Source organism: Lagenorhynchus albirostris, chromosome 19 (genome assembly GCF_949774975.1).
Source record: "Lagenorhynchus albirostris chromosome 19, mLagAlb1.1, whole genome shotgun sequence".
NCBI classification, from domain to species: Eukaryota; Metazoa; Chordata; class Mammalia; order Artiodactyla; family Delphinidae; genus Lagenorhynchus; species Lagenorhynchus albirostris.
The window spans coordinates 16,922,889-16,944,400 of record NC_083113.1 but is presented as its reverse complement, the minus strand read 5'-3'; the positions used below and the strand labels follow the sequence as shown (position 1 = coordinate 16,944,400).

Here is a 21,512-nt window from a genome sequence, read left to right as displayed (position 1 = left end):
CGGCCACCTCCTCCGTCTCCCGGGGCCCCCTCTCCTCCCCCAGAGGCAGAGGGCCGCGAGGACTCGGCGTCCAGGCCGACTTAGCAGCAAGCCCTGTGTGGGGAGGCTGTCAGAACCCAAGTTACCCGTCCCTTCCACAGCAAGCAACTGCGCGCGGAGTTTGAGTCTGGGCCTCCAGCCGGGGGCTCGAGAGGAACGCGTGCTCCGCCCTGCTTTCGGCCACCCTCCTCCTTTCCTAGCACAAGAGCCGAAAGGCCGCAGCCTCTCCAGCATCCTCCCTCCAGGCTGTACGAAACGGCTGCCGGGTTTAGCTCCGAACTGAGACTAATCTTTTGCCACCGCCCCTTACCCAGCCCACGCCTCCTGCAGTACCGAACTTCATTTTCCAGTGTCTCTGGTGTTCCCAGGGTCCGAGGCCCACCGCACTCTGGGAGTGGTAGTTCACACGGGCCGCTGGCCTCGACAAGAACAATGGGAGGAGTCTGGGTCAAGAACCACATCTCCCGGTGGCCCCGGAGATCGCTTTCTGGGTCGGGTCAGGACCCCATGGTCCCAGCTCTCGCGGCCCGAGCTCGCCAGGAAGGAGCGAGGCGCTCGAACTACATTTCCCAGAGGGCCCTGCGCCTCATCCTCTCCCGCCGCGACGCGGGAGTCTATGCTCTTCAGATGCGGTCTAAGGGTGACGGCCGGCAGGTCTCGGACTCCCGCTCCCGTGGTGCCCCGCGCGCGGCCGGCCCAGCCCCCGGCTCCCGGCGACCCCGCGGCGGCGCTGGTGGTTGTCGTGAGCCGCCGCCGCCCCGCCCCTCCTCTGCTCCCCTCCCCCCCGGCCCTGCTTACGGGCCGCCCCTCCCCCCGCCTCCCCGGCCCCTCTCACGGTGCCAAGATGGCGGCAGCGGCGGGCGGCGGCAGTTGCCCCGGGCCTGGCTCCGCGCGGGGCCGCTTCCCGGGCCGGCCGCGGGGCTCTGGCGGGGGCGGGGGCCGCGGCGGACGGGGCAGCGGGGCCGAAAGAGTGCGGGTAGCTCTGCGGCGCGGCGGCGGCGCGGCGGGGCCGGGCGGAGCCGAGCCCGGGGAGGACACGGCCCTGCTCCGTTTGCTGGGGCTCCGCCGGGGCCTGCGCCGGCTCCGCCGCCTGTGGGCCGGCCCGCGCATTCAGCGGGGTCGGGGCCGGGGCCGGGGCCGGGGCTGGGGCTGGGGCCCGAGCCGGGACTGCCTGCTGGAGGAGGAGAGCAGTGACGGGGAGTCCGACGATGAGGTGAGGCAGTCGGAGGCGTCCCCATCGCCGGGCGGGGCGGAGGTGGGGGGCTTCCAGGGGTCTGGGTGGCCCCGAGGAGTGGCGTGGGGAAGCGTGGTCCTCAAGGCTTCCTGAGGAGGGAAAGGGCCCTGGAAATAGGCATGGGAGGAGGTAGGCTGCACGGGAGCTGTCGGAGGAAGAGGCCTCTGAAAGTGGATAGAGAAGCCCGGGCTGCAGCTGGGCACTTGGGCCCGAGGCAGGTCCTGCTGAAGTGTCTTGGGCTGATCCTTCTTGGTAGTTGGCAAATCCAGGGCAGGAGAGGTTTGGGCTAGGAGGCTGTGGGGACTGCACGCCCAACCGGTGGTTGACAGCAGCAGCGTGGCTCGAGTGGACCCAGGCTAGGGCTCTCTGGGTTCTTACCTGCAGGCTGCCCCGCCCGGCCGCATAACCTCCGGCACATCCCTGATTTCACCAGCGCCCCAATTCTTTTTCTGACTTAAAGTGGAGAGAGGGTAAAATGGTGGAGGTCTTCCTCTTGGGGGCACAGGTTGAAGAGAAATGGAATGCAGGATGAGACTGGGCACTCTAGCAGGTCTGAGTTCAATTCAGGATTTATCACCAGTCTCTCAGAAAAGGCAGGAAAGTGTGCGTTTTATTACTTAGGACAGTTTGTAGCTACCTCAGGACTCAGGGCAGATTATAATATGATAAACCGCTTGATACACACACACATACACACACACACACACACACACAAACACACACCCTGCTTGGGTGCCCCAATTCCCATTTTCACTGAGGAAGAAACTACAGCCCGAGAGGGTATAAGCAGAGGTTCCACTTTTTTCTCAGTTGGAGAATGAGGGAATCTGAGGGTAGTGCCTACTGCCTGATCTGAGGCGACCCTCTTCTGTTCCCTTTGAACCAGTGAACCACTGATGGCTGTGCTGGTGTGGTCTGGAACGGGGTGCAGGTTCAAAATACCCTCTGCCTCCATCCCTAGGAGGAAACCGTCTTTTCTTTTACCCTTGCTTTCCAGTCTTTTTAGTTCTTTTGTAAATAGGGATACGTTAAGGGGGAAGCTGGGGATATTCCTCGGAACCTGAGTCTCACATGAAACGAGGGCTTTGGCACTGACTGCTGTTTCTCCCCTCCACCCCTGGTCCCCTAAATCAGGAGTTTCAGGGTTTTCATTCAGATGAAGATGTGGCCCCCAGTTCCCTGCGCTCTGCGCTCCGATCCCAGCGAGGTGAGTGATGGGGAAACTCTACCTCTATAGCTTTACAAGAATGTTATTCTTGCTTTTCGTGTCAGCTCTTCCCTGTTCAACTAGAGTCTTCATCAGTTACCAAGTGTGTTCTGTGTTCAAAGCTCAAGCTAGGCTGGGCTGTTGGGGAAACAGACAAGACTTAGTCCCTGCCCTCCTGGAGTCCCTCAGTCTGCAGGGCTACCTTGACCCATCTCCCCACACCTATTCTCCTTTTAGGTCGAGCCCCCCGAGGTCGGGGCCGCAAGCATAAGACGACCCCCCTTCCGCCTCCTCGCCTAGCAGATGTGGCTCCTACCCCCCCAAAGACTCCTGCCCGGAAACGGGGTGAGGAGGGCACAGAACGGATGGTGCAGGCACTGACTGAACTTCTCCGGCGGGCCCAGGCACCCCCAGCCCCCCGGAGCCGGGCATGTGAGTCCTCCACCCCCCGTCGGTCTCGGGGGCGGCCCCCAGGACGGTCAGCAGGCCCCTGCAGGAAGAAGCAACAAGCAGTAGTGGTGGCAGAAGCAGCTGTGACAATCCCCAAACCTGAGCCCCCACCTCCTGTTGTTCCAGTAAAACACCGAACTGGCAGCTGGAAGTGCAAGGAGGGGCCCGGCCCAGGACCTGGGACCCCCAAGCGTGGAGGACAGTCTGGGCGAGGAGGCCGTGGAGGCAGGGGCCGAGGCCGAGGCGGGCTCCCCCTCGTGATCAAGTTTGTTTCAAAGGCCAAAAAAGTGAAGATGGGACAATTGTCCTTGGGACTTGAATCAGGTCAGGGTCAAGATCAACATGAAGAAAGCTGGCAGGATGCCACTCAAGGAAGAGTTGGGTCTGGACAGGGAGAGGGCCCCTGCTGGAGGAAGGAGCAGAAGCTGGAGGAGGACGGAGAGGAGGAGAAAGAAGCGAAAGACAAGGAGGAGGAGGAAGAGAAGGAAGAGCGAGCTGTAGCCGAGGAAGAGATGGTGCCGGCTGAGGAAAAGGAAGAGGCGAAGCTGCCGTCACCACCCCTGACTCCTCCAGCCCCTCCACCTCCTCCTTCCCTCCCACCCCGCTCAACATCTCCTCCATCCCCACTTTGCCCTCCACCACCCCCAGTGTCTCCTCCGCCCCCACCATCCCCTCCACCGCCTCCTGCCCCAGAGGAGCAGGCAGAATCCCCTCCTCCTGTGGTCCCAGCTACATGCTCCAGGAAGAGGGGCCGGCCTCCCCTGACTCCCAGCCAGCGGGCAGAGCGGGAAGCTGCTCGGGCAGGGCCAGAGGGCACCTCTCCTCCCACTCCAGTCCCCAGCACCACCACAGGAGGCCCTCTGGAAGACAGCCCCACTGTGGCCCCCAAAAGTACCACCTTTCTGAAGAACATCCGGCAGTTTATCATGCCCGTGGTGAGTGCCCGCTCTTCCCGTGTCATCAAGACGCCCCGGCGATTTATGGATGAAGACCCGCCCAAACCCTCAAAGGTGGAGGTCTCACCTACTCTACGGCCTCCTGTTGCCACCTCCCCACTCGCACCACAGGAACCAGCGCCAACCCCGTCTCCACCGCGTGCCCCAACTCCTCCACCTACCCCAGCCCCACTCCCTGAGAAGAGACGGTCCATCCTAAGGGAACCCACATTTCGCTGGACCTCACTGACCCGGGAACTGCCCCCTCCTCCCCCTGCTCCTCCACCGGCCCCACCCCCGCTTCCTGCACCCGTCACTCCGTCCCGGAGGCCCCTGCTCCTTCGGGCCCCTCAGTTTACCCCAAGCGAAGCCCACCTGAAGATCTACGAATCGGTGCTTACTACTCCTCTTGGGGCCCCTGAAGCTCCTGAGCCAGAGCCGCCTCCCGCCGATGACTCTCCAGCTGAGCCTGAGCCGCGGGCAGTGGGCCGCACGAACCACCTCAGCTTGCCTCGATTTGCCCCTGTGGTCGCCACTCCTGTTAAGGCCGAGGTGCCGCCTCCTGGGGCTCCAGCTCCAAGCAGTGGGCAGCAGCCTCAGGCTCAGCTGCAGCAGCCCGTACAGGCCTTGCACACCCAGCTGCTGCCTCCAGCGCTACCACCACAGCAGTCACAACTACAGCCGCAGTTACAGCTGCAGCCGCCGCCACCGCAGCAGCCGCCACCACTGGAAAAGGCCCGGACTGCAGGCCTGGGTTCCTTACCGCTGTCTGGTGTGGAGGAGAAAATGTTCAGCCTCCTCAAGAGAGCCAAGGTGCAGCTAATCAAGATCGACCAGCAGCAGCAGCAGAAGGTGGCATCTTTGATGCCGGTGAGCGTGGTACTTGGGCCATGCCCCTGCACCCAGCCTCAATTCTCTGCAACCCCTGAACCTCGTTCCCTCCCTAGACACCTTCCAGCATTGCAGGGAACCTTCAGAGCCAGTCCTTCCCCTGTCCCCCAGCTTCCTGTGTTCCTTCCCTGGCCCCATCCCTCCCCAGTGCTAGTCTCCTGGCCCCATTTTTTCTCGCTCTCTAGCCTCTGACCCTGTTTATTCCCCCACCAGTCAAGCCCTGGAGGGCAGATGGAGGAAGTCGTGGGGGCTGTGAAGCAGATCCCAGACAGAGGTTCTGTCAGGTCTGAAGATGAATCGATGGAAACTAAGAGAGAGAGACCGTCGGTATGGAGTGGGAAGAAGGCCCTCTGAAGAAGGCTGGTTGCGGGGCCACAAGGGGCAGTGCTCCACATATGTTCCTGCTTTCTCCTCCCCCCAGGGCCCCGAGTCCCCTGTGCAAGGCCCCCGCATCAAACATGTCTGCCGTCACGCTGCTGTGGCCCTTGGTCAGGCCCGGGCCATGGTACCCGAAGACGTCCCCCGCCTCAGTGCTCTCCCTCTCCGGGATCGGCAGGACCTCGCCACGGAGGGTAGGGGCGGGCATGTTGGGAAATTTGACAGCTGTGTCAAGTTTGGGGGCAAGTGAAGGCATCAGGAACCTGGGAGAATGGCAGCTGAGTCGGGTGCTTGGGGCCAGGTGGCAAGTGGGTTGGAGTGCTAGGTCTTAGAGCAGATTTGGGAGCACCTGGAATGGGAGCACTGTGGGAAAGTGGGGACCAGAAGGCCAGTTGTATGGAATCTAGGGGAGGTTAGGGAAATGAGGTAGAACTCCTGGTGGCTTTGTGGTTCCATCCCGGCCTCTCCACTGCACTAGATACGTCGTCAGCATCTGAGACTGAGAGTGTCCCATCTCGGTCCCGGCGGGGAAAGGTGGAGCCAACAGGGCCTGGGGGAGACTCAGAGCCTGCGGGGTCTGGAGGGACCCTGGCACATGCACCCCGGCGCTCACTGCCCTCCCATCATGGCAAGAAGATGCGGATGGCACGGTGTGGACACTGTCGGGGCTGCCTGCGTGTGCAGGACTGTGGGTCCTGTGTCAACTGCCTGGACAAGCCCAAGTTTGGGGGCCCCAACACCAAGAAGCAGTGCTGTGTGTGAGTAGCTGGGGTGCAGCCTCCATTCCCACCCGTGGTTGTCAGTTACCCAGGCCTCCTGCCCCAGCAGAGCAGTGGGATTGGCATCCTTGTGGAGAGCTTCCTCTCTTCCCCCAGACCACCAGTCCCCTACCCTGGTGACGTGCTGCTCCCCTCCCCAGATACCGGAAGTGTGACAAGATAGAGGCTCGCAAGATGGAACGGCTGGCCAAAAAAGGTAACGAGGTTTGAGGAGCATTTCTTTACACAATCTTACTGAGATTCGTGGTACGGAGGAAACCATGTCTTCTTTGCTCTCCTCCCCATACCTTTGCAGTCCACCACCTTTCTTTTCTTTTCCATCGTGTGCTTGTTCGCTTCTGCCCCACTTTTTTCTGGCTTTTCTCCATCCCAGTGTCCCATGTCCCTGGCTGAGCTCAGATCCTACTAAGTCCCCTGTTCCCACAGGCCGGACGATAGTGAAGACGCTGTTGCCCTGGGATTCCGATGAATCTCCTGAGGCCTCCCCTGGTCCTCCAGGCCCACGCCGGGGGGCGGGAGCTGGGGGGCCCCGGGAGGAGGTGGTGGCCCCCCCGGGGCCCGAGGAGCAGGACTCCCTCCTACTGCAGCGCAAGTCAGCCCGGCGCTGCGTCAAACAGCGACCCTCCTATGATATCTTCGAGGACTCGGATGACTCAGAGCCCGGGGGTCCCCCTGCTCCTCGGCGTCGGACCCCCCGAGAGAATGGTGCGAATTGTTTGTTGCTTCCTCTGTCAGTCAGTCCTGTGTCTTTTGTGTGGAAGCGTCAGGACTCCCAGACCCAGGGCTTTGTCAGTCTCAGTGTAGAGAAGGGGGGTGGTTTTAGTGGACAGGGAGGACGGGTGCAGGAGGTTTTCAGTAGCCTGCTGAACAAGGCCCAAGTCATCCTAGTGGACCTTGTCTAGTTAAAGAAGGCCCTGGGGATCCAGGTAACAATTGGGGGTTGTAGAGGAGGGGGAATGGGGCAGAGAGGAGGGGGAAACCTCACCGCTCATGTGTCCTGCCTAGAGCTGCCAGTACCAGAACCAGAGGAGCAGAGTCGGCCCCGCAAACCCACCCTGCAGCCTGTGTTGCAGCTCAAGGCCCGAAGGCGCCTGGACAAGGTCAGCATAACCCCACACCAAGAACCCCGAGTCCTGTGGAAGGCATGGCTCCATCCCAAGGAGCTTCCTGGCAAGTCAGGGTAACAGGCTCACCTGAGTGCCGTGGTGTGTCCACGCCAGAGGACAGGTCCTGAGGGGGTGAAGCAGGCCTGTCCTTCTGGAAGGCCAAGTAGGATCTGGGCAAAAGGCAGGGTTGGGAGGGCTGGAGGAGAGGGCGGTGAGGAGAAAAGTTGGTAAAGGGTGGGGCTGGCAGCACTCTGAGCACCACCATCTTCCCTAGGACGCTTTGGCCCCTGGCCCTTTTGTCTCTTTTCCCAATGGCTGGACTGGAAAACAAAAGTCCCCTGATGGCGTGCACCGGGTTCGTGTGGATTTTAAGGTACGGCATGGAGCAGGGGAGGGTGGTGGGGACTACGGTGGGAAGAAACTTGTTAATCATGAGTGAGAAACCAGGGCTTTAAGGTTGGGTCTGGCTTGTGTTCCTGGCTGCTCTCTGACCCGTTGTCTTCTCCTCCCTCAGGAGGATTGTGATCTGGAGAACGTGTGGCTGATGGGCGGCCTGAGCGTACTCACCTCCGTGCCAGGGGGACCTCCGATGGTGTGCTTGCTGTGTGCCAGCAAAGGCCTGCATGAGGTTGGACCCCTGCCTTCTTTCACAGCCCCCCAAGTCTGGTTTCTTGGGCCCTCTCCACAGGGTCACGTTCCCTGGCCTTCTGGCCTCACACTCTGCCTGTCGTTCCGTCTCCCCACCCCAGCTGGTGTTCTGCCAAGTCTGCTGTGACCCTTTCCACCCATTCTGCCTGGAGGAGACCGAGCGGCCCCTGCCCCAACATCATGACGCTTGGTGCTGCCGCCGCTGCAAGTTCTGCCATGTCTGCGGGCGCAAAGGCCGGGGATCCAAGGTTCGGGCACGAGGGCCATGGCAGTGGAGGCATGAAAGAGAAGGGGTATCCCTGTGCCAGTAGGTTCTGCCATTGCTGTCTTTCTTCAACATCCAACAGCACCTCCTGGAGTGCGAGCGCTGCCGCCATGCTTACCACCCAGCCTGCCTGGGGCCCAGCTACCCAACCCGGGCCACACGCAAACGGCGCCACTGGGTGAGAGATGAGGCCCCCACCCCTTACTTTGGAGTTCTGATTAATGCCGCACACCACCCCCAGACATGCTCTAGGCGAGGGTTCTCAGGAGGCGGGGAAGGGTGGAGGTCCTTCTGAGAGTTTGATAAACATCACACGTCCTCTTCAAGAATTTCACGTAGACAAGATTTATGTGCAGAATTTGTATGTAATGGTTTTATGGGCTCATGCATTCCACGGCCCCCAGCTCACAGCCCCCTCCTGCTCTAGCCTAATCTCTTCCGTCTCACTCTACCGATCTCCCCACTTCATTTCTCTCCTGCCCTGCTTCTTTCCTTCTCCCTTCCTCCTCCTCTTCGCCTCTCCTGCACACTTTTTCTCCTCTTACCCATCCTTCCTCATCTGTCTCCTGCCTCCTCTTTGCCCATCCCCGCTTCGCACTGCTCCAGCCCGGTGTCTGGCTTTCCCCCTAATGTCGCCCTGCCCTCCCAGATCTGCTCAGCCTGCGTGCGCTGTAAGAGCTGTGGGGCGACTCCAGGCAAGAACTGGGACGTCGAGTGGTCGGGAGATTACAGCCTCTGCCCCAGGTGCACCCAGCTCTATGAGAAAGGTGGGGACCTGGCAGGGGACCGGGGCCCCGGGGGCCACCGGGGAGTGGGCCAGGTTCCTAGACAAGCAGTTGGAACAGATACTCTTCTCTAGTGGCTTTCTACTCTCTTCTAACTATGGAGCCTTTCCTTCCACTCAGAGTACTCTCCCACTGAGGGCAATGGGAGTGGAGGGCGTGGAGCCCACCCTTGTGGTGGTCCCTGAGATGCCTCCTGGAACCTCAAGTCTCCACTGAGCTCTTTGAAGACCTGGGCTTCCTCATTTACTCAGGCAGCATGTTTAGCAAAGCTCTTTACTTTGTGAGGCCTTGGGGCTGCAGAGTTAGAAAAACAGCCTTATCCTCAGCCAGCTTTTGGGGAATGGTAGGGACCCAAGTGGGGCATGATAGAGGCAGCTCCTGCAGCAGTCAAGGGATGGCTGGCCTCTGGACAGGGGCTCTGAGGGGCAGCCAGTGGCACCAGCCCCTCTGACTTGTCTCTTCTTCCCTCTCGCTCCAGGAAACTACTGCCCGATCTGCACACGCTGCTATGAAGACAACGACTACGAGAGCAAGATGATGCAGTGCGCCCAGTGTGACCACTGGGTGCACGCGAAGTGTGAGGGGCTCTCAGGTGAGTGGGTGGATTACCTGGGGGGTGGCCTCAGTCCTTTGGGGATCCCTGTTCTACCCTTCACCACAGGCCCTCAGGGGACAGGGCTGAATGTTCTTGGTGATCTGGGGGCTGCTGAAAGCCCTCACATCTCCCTAAACCATTTTTTCCTTTCCTGCCCTGGCTGTTCTAGATGAAGACTATGAGATCCTTTCGGGGCTGCCAGACTCGGTGCTGTACACCTGTGGGCCATGTGCTGGGGCCACGCACCCCCGCTGGCGAGAGGCCCTGAGTGGGGCCCTGCAGGGGGGCCTGCGCCAGGTGCTCCAGGGCCTGCTGAGCTCCAAGGTGGCAGGCCCACTGCTGCTGTGCACCCAGGTCTGGGGGCCCAGGTGGCAGGACGGGGTGGGCCTAGGCCCAGCACGAGCCCTGCTGACTTCCCCTCTTTGCAGTGTGGGCAGGATGGAAAGCAACTGCACCCAGGGCCCTGTGATCTGCACGCTGTGAGCCAGCGCTTTGAGGATGGCCACTACAAGTCCGTGGTGAGTGGGACACTGAGAGGAACAGGTGGGTGCCAGGAGGAGAGGATTGGGGTCGAGGCTCGAGTCCTGACAAACCCCCTTACAGCACAGCTTCATGGAGGATGTGGTGGGCATCCTGATGAGGCACTCGGAAGAAGGAGAGACGCCGGAGCGCCGGGCTGGAGGCCAGACGAAGGGGCTCCTACTGAAGGTGAGCTCTTTGGGGGATGCCTGGAGGGTAGCTAGTATGGTAGTGGGGAGGAGAGAGTGGGTCCTTTAGACCCTGCCCCGGCCAGCTCTCCTGAGGAAGCCAGTTCTTCTCATCCTGTTAACCTGCTCCCCAGCTGCTAGAGTCTGCGTTCGGCTGGTTCGACGCCCACGACCCCAAGTACTGGCGACGGAGTACCCGGCTGCCCAAGTGAGCGAGGCTGGGTAGCAGGAGGGGAACCAGGGAGTGAGGGCAAAGGCAAGGGCACCTAGAAATCCAGGGGCAAGCTGGACTGAGAATAGACGAGGAACAGGGTTAGGGTCTGGAGGGTGGTGGAACCAGCATGAGAGTCCCCAGTGGTTCTAGACGAGCAGAGACTCAGATTGTGAGGTTAACTCGTACTTCGGTTCTACTTTATGCAAGGCAGTGTTGGAGACAGCAGTGGGCGAGCCATGTTTGGGAGGTTGGGCAGGCACTGATGACCCAGACAGTCAGGGCACTGATGGGGAGACCCAGGGGCTGTGGGAGCCCAGAGGAGGCGCCTGCCTAGGAGCCTAGGGCCTGAGGCTTTCCGGAGAGATGACATCCAAGCTGAGAAGTGGAGGAAAAGTATTCCGGGCATGAGGGACAGTGTTTCGTGGGCCAAAGGTGGCATGAGAGGGCCTGGCTTGTTTGGGAGACTGAGAGAAATTCCACGTAGAGAGAGGACAGAGGGTGTCATGGCATGTTCAGGCTGATACTGTGGGTGGGCCCCAGTGCATCCCCCACCCCCTGTTAAGAGACGTGTCAGAGGCTGACCCTGCCTGTCCACAGCGGAGTCCTCCCCAATGCCGTGTTGCCCCCTTCCCTGGACCATGTCTACGCTCAGTGGAGGCAGCAGGAACCAGAGACCCCAGAATCAGGGCAGCCTCCAGGGGATCCCTCAACAGGTACTGGGAAATTGGGGCTGGAAGCCAGATCCCCTGGTTGGTGGGCCAGGCTCCAGGTCCTCATTCTTGGACCTTCCTTCCCACACCCCTTCCAGCTTTCCAAGGCAAGGATTCAGCTGCTTTCTCACACCTGGAGGACCCCCGTCAGTGTGCGCTGTGCCTCAAATATGGGGATGCAGACTCTAAGGTGAGGGCTACTGCATGAAGCCCAGGCTGTGGGGTCTGGTCTCTGGGTCCTCCCCTCCTGCCACCCTCCTCTGTCCCCAGGAGGCAGGGCGGCTTCTGTACATCGGGCAGAATGAGTGGACACACGTCAACTGTGCCATCTGGTCAGCCGAAGTGTTCGAAGAAAATGACGGCTCCCTCAAGAACGTGCACGCTGCTGTGGCTCGAGGGAGGCAGATGGTGAGGGCACGGGCCTGGAGAGGTGGGCAGTCCTCGGGGCTCTCCTCCACTCGGAGATAGCTCTTGTTTAGTCTCTGCCATAGCTTGTCCTTCCACTGCTGGTCCTAGTACCTTTCTTGGTTGTCCCAGCACTGTGGTGCTGCAGTGACAGCAGCTCTTTTCCTGTTTGTGCTCTCTGGCCATAATATGGGCCTGAAGCCTGGGAGACTAAAAGTTAGTCTGTTGAATCTTGTTGATTAAACCTGTGCTGGATGCTTTCCATACAGTGTGGCATTTAGCTCTTATTACATCCCTATGAGGTGAGATGTAGCCTGAGTTAGAATCCCCCTTACCAGTTTCGAACCTGAGTCAGGTACTGTAGAACGTCTCCAGCTCACCCTCAGAAAGATGATAGAGAGACGTACTACGGAGGGCAGATGTGAAGATTAAATGAAATAATACAGGTTCCATGCTAGAACAGCATGAGGAAGATGGTAAGGTAAATGCCACTCTCAGCCTTAGCTCTTGTTATTCTTCTTCCTATTGCAATTCTGTATCAAACAGTCTGAAACAGTTTTGATGTGTACCTGGCCCTGGATGCAGCTAGGGGAGAGGTAATGTTTGGTGAGTGCCTTTGCTTGGTGAGGTGCTGGGCTAGGCAGGGGCCCAAGCAGAGTCTCAAGGACAACGATGCTGAGTGTCAGACTCTGGCTCGGGTCACTGGCTTCCCCCTTTAGCAGCCCCTTCCCCCCACAGCGCTGTGAGCTCTGCCTGAAGCCTGGAGCCACGGTGGGCTGCTGCCTTTCCTCCTGCCTCAGCAACTTCCACTTCATGTGTGCCCGGGCCAGCTACTGCATCTTCCAGGATGACAAGAAAGTTTTCTGCCAGAAACACACAGACCTGCTGGATGGCAAGGTGGGCCCGCACCCTGGGGGAGACAGCTCCCCACTGCACTCTCTTCCTCTTCCACTCAGGGAGCTCCGTAGCCCCTCAGGCCTGGCCCCAGCTGCCTCTCAGTGTCTCTTCCTTGTTCCCTTACCCTCTGCCCCCAGTCCTGTAGTCAAGCCCCTGACTGACCAGTCTCTGCCTCCAGAGCCTTCGCTCACATCCCCCTCACCTGCCACCAATCCAGCAACCCCATTTGCCACCCCCCTCCCAGGAGATCGTGACCCCTGACGGTTTTGATGTTCTCCGCCGAGTCTATGTGGACTTTGAGGGTATCAACTTCAAGCGAAAGTTCTTGACGGGGCTTGAACCTGATGCCATCAATGTGCTCATTGGTAAGCAGCTTGCTCTCTACCCTGGTCTTCCTGACCCTGCCTGGGCCCACCCTCCTGATCTCTCCTCTGCACCATAGGCTCCATCCGAATCGACTCCTTGGGCACTCTCTCTGACCTCTCAGACTGCGAAGGACGGCTCTTCCCCATTGGCTACCAGTGAGCAGCCCAAGGGACATTGGTGGGGCTGGAGGTCTCCAGGACTGGATCTTGTTTCCTAAGTTGTCCTGACCCTCTTGTCCCACACGCCCACCCGTCAGGTGCTCCCGTCTGTACTGGAGCACAGTAGATGCTCGGCGGCGCTGCTGGTATCGGTGTCGAATTCTGGAGTATCGGCCATGGGGGCCGAGGGAAGAGCCGGTTCACCTGGAGGCGGCAGAGGAGAACCAGACCATTGTGCACAGCCCCGCCCCTTCCTCAGGTACAGCCTTGGAACTCCTTCATTTTCTTCCCTGAGTGCTGCCCTCCCCAAACAGTTACCCACCAACCCTATTCTCCTTGTGCCCTAAGGAAACCCCAGGATGCTTGCCATTGTGCCACTTGCTGTAATGGCGGTAGTTTGAGATGACTTAATGGCTGCGCAGAGTGTGCGGGGGCTGTGCTCAGCGTCTCCCAGGAGAGAGTGCCATGCTACCTGCTTGTGCACAAATGCAGGGAGCATTTATGGCCACCTGACTTGGGGCTGCGTGCTCATGTGATGCTCCCCGCAGCCCTTTGAGAAAGGTGTAAGCTCCTCTGTACAGCTCAAAGAGGGCAGTAGCTCTCCACAGTGACCTAGTGGTAGAGCCAGGATTCAAACCTAAATCTGCTCATTTCCCAAACTGGCACCTTCCCATCTGTGCTAGCACTGAGGGATGTAGCTGAGCGCTGGATGGCACAAAGCAAAGAACGGGCTTGGAGATAGGTAGAGGGAGAGGTCCTCGTGGGCCGAATGGGAGGAGGAGGAGATTTGGATTGCGCTTGTGGGTGAGGTGTTTGTTCTGGGTTGGAGCATGACACAGGGTAGAGAGGGGAGGAGGGTACAGCCATCCTGGCTGGAAACAAGGAAGTGTTGGGAGGAGGCAGAAGAGATCAGCTTGCACAGATTGGGTGGAGCCAGGTAATGGGGAGCCGCAAGCACCAGGACGGGGTGGATGCATTTGATGTGGCAGGGATGTGCAGAGCAGGTAGGACTGGCCGTGCTGGAGAGAGGGCAGTGCCCTGTGTGGGGCCTGAATCAGAGAGCAGTAGGCAGCCAGGAAGTGGGGAGATGGCAAAGGATGGGTGAGGAGGGGTCACAAAGGAACTCGGACCCAGGTGTGTATGGAGGTTTTGCAGAAGCCACAGAGGGGTTTGGGACCTGGGTGATGACTGGGAACCCATGCACCTTGTCCCCAGCTCAGGTGCCAGGCAGAGAAGGTGCGGTTGGTTCAGAAGAACAAAGGGTATGTGCGGGGAGGCTTTCACAAAGAGCCCCTGCCACCCATGATGCCATTCTTTTGCCTCTTCAGAGCCCCCAGATCATGTGGACCCCCCACCAGATACAGGTGCCCTTATCCCTAGAGCTCCTGAGCACCACTCACCCGTTGAGAACCAGGACCCCCCACTTCGGCCGGATCCAAGCAGCGCCCCACCTCCAGCCCCCCGCTCCTTCTCGGGGGCTCGAATCAAAGTGCCCAACTACTCACCATCCCGGAGGCCCTTGGGGGGTGTCTCCTTTGGACCCCTGCCCTCCCCTGGTGAGTACCTGGGAGTGTCTGGGAGAGGGGTGGGGCAGGGTGAGGCAGGAGCTCCTGGCTGACCCTGACCCTTCTCCCTACAGGAAGCCCATCTTCTCTGACCCACCACATCCCTACGGTGGGAGACCCGGACTTCCCAGCTCCCCCAAGACGCTCCCGTCGTCCCAGCCCCCTGGCTTCCAGGCTGCCACCATCACGGCGGGCCTCTCCCCCTCTCAGAACCTCTCCTCAGCTCAGGGTGCCCCCTCCTACCTCAGTCGTTAGAGCCCTCACACCTACCTCAGGGGAGCTGGCTCCCCCTGGCCGGGCCCCATCTCCTCCACCACCCCCTGAAGACCTGGGCCCAGACTTTGAGGACATGGAGGTGGTGTCAGGACTGAGTGCTGCTGACCTGGACTTTGCGGCCAGCCTGCTGGGGACTGAGCCCTTCCAGGAAGAGATTGTGGCTGCAGGGGCGGTGGGGAGCAGCCACGGGGGCCCAGGGGACAGCTCGGAGGAGGAGGCCAGCCCCACCCCCCGCTACGTCCACTTCCCTGTGACTGTGGTGTCTGGCCCTGCCCTGGCCCCTGGAGCCCTCCCTGGAGCCCCCCGCATTGAACAGCTGGACGGAGTGGATGATGGTACCGACAGTGAGGCCGAGGCAGTCCAGCAGCCTCGGGGCCAGGGGACTCCACCTTCAGGGCCAGGAGCAGGCCGGGCTGGGGTCATCGGGGCTGCAGGGGACAGGGCTCGACCTCCCGAGGACTTGCCGTCAGAAATTGTGGATTTCGTGTTGAAGAACTTAGGGGGGCCTGGGGAGGGGGGCGCTGGGCCTAGAGAGGAGCCACTCCCCCCAGCACCTCCCTTGGCCAATGGCAGCCAGCCCCCTCAGGGCCTGCCCCCTAGCCCAGCTGACCCCACCCGGACGTTTGCCTGGCTCCCTGGGGCCCCAGGGGTCCGGGTATTGAGCCTGGGCCCTGCCCCCGAGCCCCCCAAACCTGCCACATCCAAGATCATCCTGGTCAACAAGCTGGGGCAGGTGTTCGTAAAGATGGCAGGGGAGGGTGAACCTGTCTCACCCCCAGTGAAGCAACCACCTCTGCCCCCTCCCATCCCCCCCACGGCCCCTGCTTCCTGGACTCTGCCCCCAGGACCCCTGCTGGGTGTGTTGCCAGTAGTAGGGGTGGTCCGCCCTGCCCCTCCCCCACCCCCTCCTCCACTGACGCTGGTGTTGAGCAGTGGGCCCCCCAGCCCACCCCGCCAGGCCATCCGTGTCAAAAGGGTGTCCACCTTCTCTGGCCGTTCCCCACCAGCACCTCCCCCAAGCAAAACTCCCCGGCTGGAGGAAGATGGAGAGTCCTCGGAGGACGCCCAGCAGGGTCCAGGGCTGTGTGGCAGCGGGTGAGTGAGCGTGCCCAGGCTGCGGAGTGGGAGAAGGGTGGGCAGGAGAAGGCAGCTCAGCCTTCGCACCGTCCACTCGCACCAGGTTTAGCCGAGTGAGGATGAAAACGCCCACTGTGCGTGGAGTTCTCGACCTGGATGAACCTGGGGAGCCCACCTGGGGGGAAAGCCCGAGGTGAGTGGCCAGCCTCCTTTCCCTGGAGGCTCTGGAGGCTCTGCCGCTTCCTCCTTCTGACAGGTCTCTCCTCACAGGCCCCTCCAGGACCGGTCCCCTCTGCTGCCACTTCCAGAAGGTGGTCCTCCCCGGGCCCCCGATGGTCCCTCTGACCTGCTGCTTGAGTCCCAGTGGCACCACTACTCAGGTAGGGGCCAGCCTTTTCCTCTCACTGCGTCCTTCCTGGCGCTTGTCTCAGCTGAGTAACTCACAGATACAGAACTGGTCCACTTAAAAAAAACACACACAACGCACTGGGTGTTGCACATTGCACACCTACCTGGGTACGAGCCTGGGCTGGATGTTAGAGTTACAGAGACACCCTTGGGAGCTTATGGCCTGTGTCAGAAACAGACACATGCCTGTTCAGTGTGCCCAAGAGCCCAAGGAAGGGCTTCAGGAGCTAGTGCACCAGGGTCAGAGGTTAGGTACCTAGTAAAGCCAGAGATGAAGTTCTGGGGATCATCCACAGAGGATGGAGCCCACCTAGGACCCAGAGGAAAGACAAGAACAGTGGGAAGGAGATCAGAGGAGGGTGGTGTCCCAGAGGCTTAGGGAAGGGAGTGGTCAGCAGTCCCAACTGCCACAGAGAACACCAGGCATGTGGGGTCTAGGGTTGGTGTACTGTCTGGGCAGATGGCACAGGGTAGGGAGGATGTTGTGTCAGAGTCCAGAACCGAAGACAGTGTTTGCCGAGGAAGCCAGAACAGCAGCCGGGCACCTTGCCAAAAAGCTCAGTTAAGAGTCTGGGGTGGGGGTTGGGGGTTGGGGGGAGCAGCTCAGAGGGGTTTGGTGTGAGGGCTGTGACAGCAAAAGCAAGGATGAGGGTGAAGGGGACTCGTGGATGGAAAAGGAGGTGGGAGGAGACATAGTGGTCAGGTTTGCATAAGAGACCCCTGAGGTGGAGGGAAGGACATGAGGAAGGTGTACAGGCATACCTCGTTTTATTGCCCTTTGCTTTGTCACGTTTTTTACAAATGGAAGGTTTTTGGAAACCCTGCATGGAGCAAGTCTATCAGCGTCATGTTTCCAGCAGTATTTGCTCACTTTGTGTCTCTGTGTCACACTTTGGTAATTTTCTTAATACTTCAAACTGTTTCATTATTTGTTACGGCGATCTGTGATCAGTGATGTTTGCTGTTACTCTCGCAAAAAGATTACAACTCCCTGAAGGCTCACGATGTTTAGCATTTTTTTAGCAGTAAAGTATTTTTTAATTAAGGTATGTACATTGTTTTTTTAGACATAATGCTGTTGCACACTTACTAGACTATAGTATAAACATAACTTGTATATGCACTGGGAAACTAAAAGATTTGTGCGACTCACTTTATTGCAATATTCGCTCTGTTGCCGTGGTCTGGAATTGAACCTGCAGTATCTCCGAGTTATGCCTGTACTTGCAGAGATACGAGACATCAGTATGCAGGATGGGGGCACGTGGAGCAGTTCTGGCTGATGGATTCAGTGAAGCTGGAAGGGCAGTGCTCTGTTGGTCATGGAGGGCAGTGGGAGAGGGAGTAGGCTACAGCCAAGTAAGCTGATAATTGAGCAGACTGAGGCTCGGAATTCCTTGTGGCCCCAAGTCCTGTCCTGATGTGTGGATTTTCTCATTATGTAGAGCTAAGCTGCTGAGTATGGAAATGGAATGAAGTAGACTGAGACTGTTTTACTGAAAGGCTACTTACAGGGGTCGGAGATGGCATGAGGATATGGCAGTGACCATGACAGACAGGTCCCTGCCCATAGGGACCAGACCACATTTTGCTAGAGGAAACAGATGCATAATTAACAAGCGCATTCTAGCTTAGGATGAGCACCATGAGAAAGAAGAAAGTGAGAGTGTGCCCAGGCGAGGCCTCTGTGGTTGTGCTCAGGGAACAGAATGGAAGTGAGGATGGGGAAAGGTGGCAGAAGTCAGAGGTGGACCCTAGGGCATTGCGAGGCCCAAGGATGATGTGGGACACACAGCAAGAGTTAGGTTTAGAGTCTTGCTTAGGGCTGGAAGGGCATATAGGCAGGTTGGCCCAGAGCAGTTCTGTGGGGAGAAAGTGTGGCCATGTGACTCCTGCCCCTCCTAAAGTATGCTCCACTCAAACGTATGCCCCCCACCCCACTCAACCCAGGTACAATGGTCAGGCCTCAGTCCACATCCTGCTTGAGCCAGTAGCAGCATTTGGTGTGCTGATCCCTCCCTCCTTGAAGCATTTCCTTTCCTGGCTTCCAGCACCCCAGCCCTCTCCTCACCTCTGGCTGTGCCTCCTCACTGCCCCAGCCTGTCAGCTTTGGTGTGTCCCAGGCTCTGGCCTTGACTTCTCTAATCTCCACTCACTCCCGAGTGCTCTTGTCTAACTTCCTGACTCTAAACCCCATCTCTAATTCTGATAGCCCCCAAATCACTAGCCAGGCTCTTATATCCTGCTGCCTGTTCGCCATCTCCACAAGCAAGTTGAAAGGGGAGGTTTTCTAAGAGGAATCTCAGGCTCAACATGTTCCAAACTGAGTTCTTGACCTTGACCCCAAACTCGTTTCTCCCTCACCTTCACCATCTCACTCAGTGACCATTTTATCCTTCCAGTTGTTCAGGATCCACACCTCAAGAATTGTCCTTGACCCCCCTTTTCTCTCACATCCACCTCACCTGTGTCAGCTAGTCCTATCTGTTCTAGCTTTAAAATTTTTAGCCCCTGAGAAATCCATCATAGTGTACGTATACTTGATTCTGTGAGTATGGTCCTTTATAATAATATATTGGTAATCTTTACAGCAACGTGGTACACATAAGAAAAATACATGTGCAAAATATAGTAGTTCTCCAGTATTTTAAATTTTGTGTGAGATGCAGAAAAATGAGGAATAGATTGGCATTTACGGTAGACTGAGTTTGAGTGAGCCGTAAGAATGTCCTGCAGTAAAGAGACTGTAGGCCCTTTAGAAAAAATAATGTCCATTCTATAGGGTTCACTGGGCAAATATTGCAGGAGGAAGGCCCTCAGACCCAGCAACTGTGCTTATACGCGGGCAGGAAGGAAGGGCAGAGGGGAACCAGGAGGGGTGATCCTCACCAACTCTGATCTGCTCCTTGGGACCAGGTGAGGCTTCAAGCTCTGAGGAAGAGCCTCCATCCCCAGAGGACAAAGAGAACCAGGCCCCTAAACGGGCTGGCCCACACCTGCGTTTCGAGATCAGCAGTGAGGATGGGTTCAGCGTGGAGGCCGAGAGCTTGGAGGGTGAGTTTGGGAGTAGCATTGACAGGGAGGGAAGGTGTCCCATAGAACACCATCCTGACAGCTCTGGCCCTGCCCTCTCCCCAGGGGCATGGAGAATTCTGATTGAGAAGGTGCAAGAGGCCCGAGGGCATGCCCGGCTCAGACATCTCTCCTTTAGTGGTAACTGAGGGGTTTCACAGGGATGCTGGGGGCCGGGATGACTCCCTGTTGGCAGGATGGGCCTCCGACGTGACTTACGTGTCCTCACTTTTGACTCTCCCCAGGAATGAGTGGGGCAAGGCTCCTGGGCATCCACCACGATGCTGTCATCTTCCTGGCAGAGCAACTGCCCGGAGCTCAGCGCTGCCAGCACTATAAATTCCGCTACCACCAGCAGGGAGAGGGCCAGGAGGAGCCACCCCTGAATCCCCATGGGGCAGCCCGCGCTGAGGTCTATCTCCGGTGAGAGGTCTGGGGTGTGATACCTGAGTCGGGGTAGCACTGTAGGAGTTCTCAAGGGTGGGAATTAAGTCTTTACAGATTAGAAACTGAGGTCTGAGGAGAAGATACTAGGCCACTCCAGAAGTTATTCCTAGAGTTCACATCAGAAGAATGAACCTCATCTGTTCCCCGTTTGCTGTGTCTTCAGTAGTAGCAGTATTGCTCCTACCCTACCAGCAGCAGGCCCAGGCCAAAGAATATATGGGTAGCATCTTCTTGAAAGAATGGCTATGAACCTCCTTCCTTTCCTCCCTCCCACCTGCAGGAAGTGCACCTTTGACATGTTCAACTTCCTGGCCTCCCAGCACCGGGTGCTCCCTGAGGGAGCCACCTGTGACGAGGAAGAGGATGAGGTGCAGCTCAGGTCAACCAGGTATGGAGGGCAGGCCAGGGTACTGGGGATGGTCTGGAAAGGTCCAAAAGAGGGTGATCGGGGCAAGAGAGGTCATTCCTGGGTACCAACCTGTGTGACGCTGCCGTCCCCCACCAGACGCGCCACCAGTCTGGAGCTGCCTATGGCCATGCGCTTTCGCCACCTCAAGAAGACATCCAAAGAGGCTGTGGGTGTCTACAGGTCAGTGGGGTTGGGGGGAGGATGCCCCTTGGGTGGATGGACAGGTGCCCTAGTGTGGGACTACCTTGGTTCTGTCCCCCTGCCCCCTGACCTCCCCCTTGCCCATGCAACCCTGCAGATCTGCCATCCACGGGCGGGGCCTGTTCTGTAAACGCAACATCGATGCTGGCGAGATGGTCATTGAGTACTCTGGTATTGTCATTCGCTCTGTGCTGACTGACAAGCGGGAGAAGTTCTATGATGGGAAGGTAGGCTCTGCCAGGCCATGGGAATGAGACGGGTGAAACAGTGTGGTCCACGGGAACAGAGCCCCTGACTGCCCCACCCTATCCCTATAGGGCATTGGGTGCTACATGTTCCGCATGGATGACTTTGATGTGGTGGATGCCACCATGCATGGCAATGCCGCCCGCTTCATCAACCACTCGTGTGAGCCCAATTGCTTCTCTCGAGTCATCCACGTGGAGGGCCAGAAGCACATTGTCATCTTTGCCCTGCGCCGCATCCTGCGTGGCGAGGAGCTCACCTATGACTACAAGTTTCCCATTGAGGATGCCAGCAACAAGCTGCCCTGCAACTGTGGCGCCAAGCGCTGCCGTCGGTTCCTTAACTGAAGCTGTGGCTGCCTGCCACGCCCCCCGCTGCCATCTTGCCCCTCGTCCCTCCCAGAGCATCTCACCCCACCCTCGTGTTCAGGGTGGATGTGGGCATGCAGGTGGCAAGGGCCCTGCCTCCACCCCTCCAGCCCACCCAGCAATCGCCCCCTTCTTTCCCTGGGGGCCCAGGATGTAGATATTGTACAAAAGTTTCTAAATCCCTTCTTTTCTATGCACTTTTTTATTTAAGAGGGTGGGATCCCAGGTGGGAACCCCCCACAATAAAGTCTGTCAATGTTTGGAATGGTGGTCTTCCATTTGTGTGGTGCTGGGGGCAGGTAGGAGCTTCTGTTCCTCTGCGCCCCACACTCATCCTGAGCCAGGGGAGGCGAGAGGGCATCGTTCAGAATTAGAAGTAAACTGTGGGGGTCTGTTAAGGCTCAGAGCATAAATGTAACACCTATTCCAAGTTAGAACTCAGATGGGTCCCTATAGATGAACCCTCCCAAGGGTAGCAGGGCCATTTCTCAGAGGGGACCCTGGTTGCCCAGAGGTAACCCACATCTGGTCTTGTGTGTGTGGTGGGATTGGCCCATTCCCTGAATGGGGAGGGGAGTGAGAGGATGTCTGCTGGGTTTTGGCCCAATTAAGACTATTTTAAGAGGACCCGTGATGAGGCCCAGAGACAGCAGGCACTTACTTCAACGGAAACT

General features: G+C 58.6%; 1 protein-coding gene across 5 annotated transcripts; it reads left to right on the top strand.

Annotated features, from left to right (window-relative positions):
* Positions 1-868: 868 nt before the first annotated feature.
* KMT2B (lysine methyltransferase 2B) lies at positions 869-21,103 on the top strand. Of its 5 annotated transcripts, none has more exons than XM_060131587.1 (37): positions 869-1,252; positions 2,408-2,480; positions 2,718-4,735; positions 4,970-5,083; positions 5,178-5,328; positions 5,613-5,892; positions 6,054-6,109; positions 6,340-6,618; positions 6,919-7,013; positions 7,294-7,392; positions 7,534-7,647; positions 7,769-7,915; positions 8,015-8,110; positions 8,582-8,699; positions 9,196-9,309; positions 9,482-9,666; positions 9,741-9,830; positions 9,916-10,020; positions 10,154-10,227; positions 10,831-10,946; positions 11,042-11,133; positions 11,214-11,351; positions 12,087-12,245; positions 12,490-12,610; positions 12,688-12,766; positions 12,868-13,028; positions 14,098-14,325; positions 14,409-15,705; positions 15,791-15,880; positions 15,958-16,067; positions 19,012-19,149; positions 19,234-19,308; positions 19,413-19,590; positions 19,895-20,002; positions 20,120-20,203; positions 20,322-20,451; positions 20,542-21,103. In XM_060131587.1, exons 1-37 carry the CDS (start codon positions 884-886, stop codon positions 20,815-20,817), a joined length of 8,157 nt encoding a protein of 2,718 aa, XP_059987570.1. In that variant the 5' UTR covers positions 869-883; the 3' UTR covers positions 20,818-21,103. The 5 variants fall into 5 exon arrangements, with proteins under 5 accessions (XP_059987570.1, XP_059987571.1, XP_059987572.1 ...); XM_060131590.1 differs by lacking the exon at positions 869-1,252 and having other exon boundaries at positions 2,415-2,480; positions 2,718-2,912; positions 3,057-4,735; XM_060131588.1 differs by lacking the exon at positions 19,234-19,308 and having other exon boundaries at positions 884-1,252.
* The last annotated feature ends 409 nt before the right edge of the window (positions 21,104-21,512 follow it).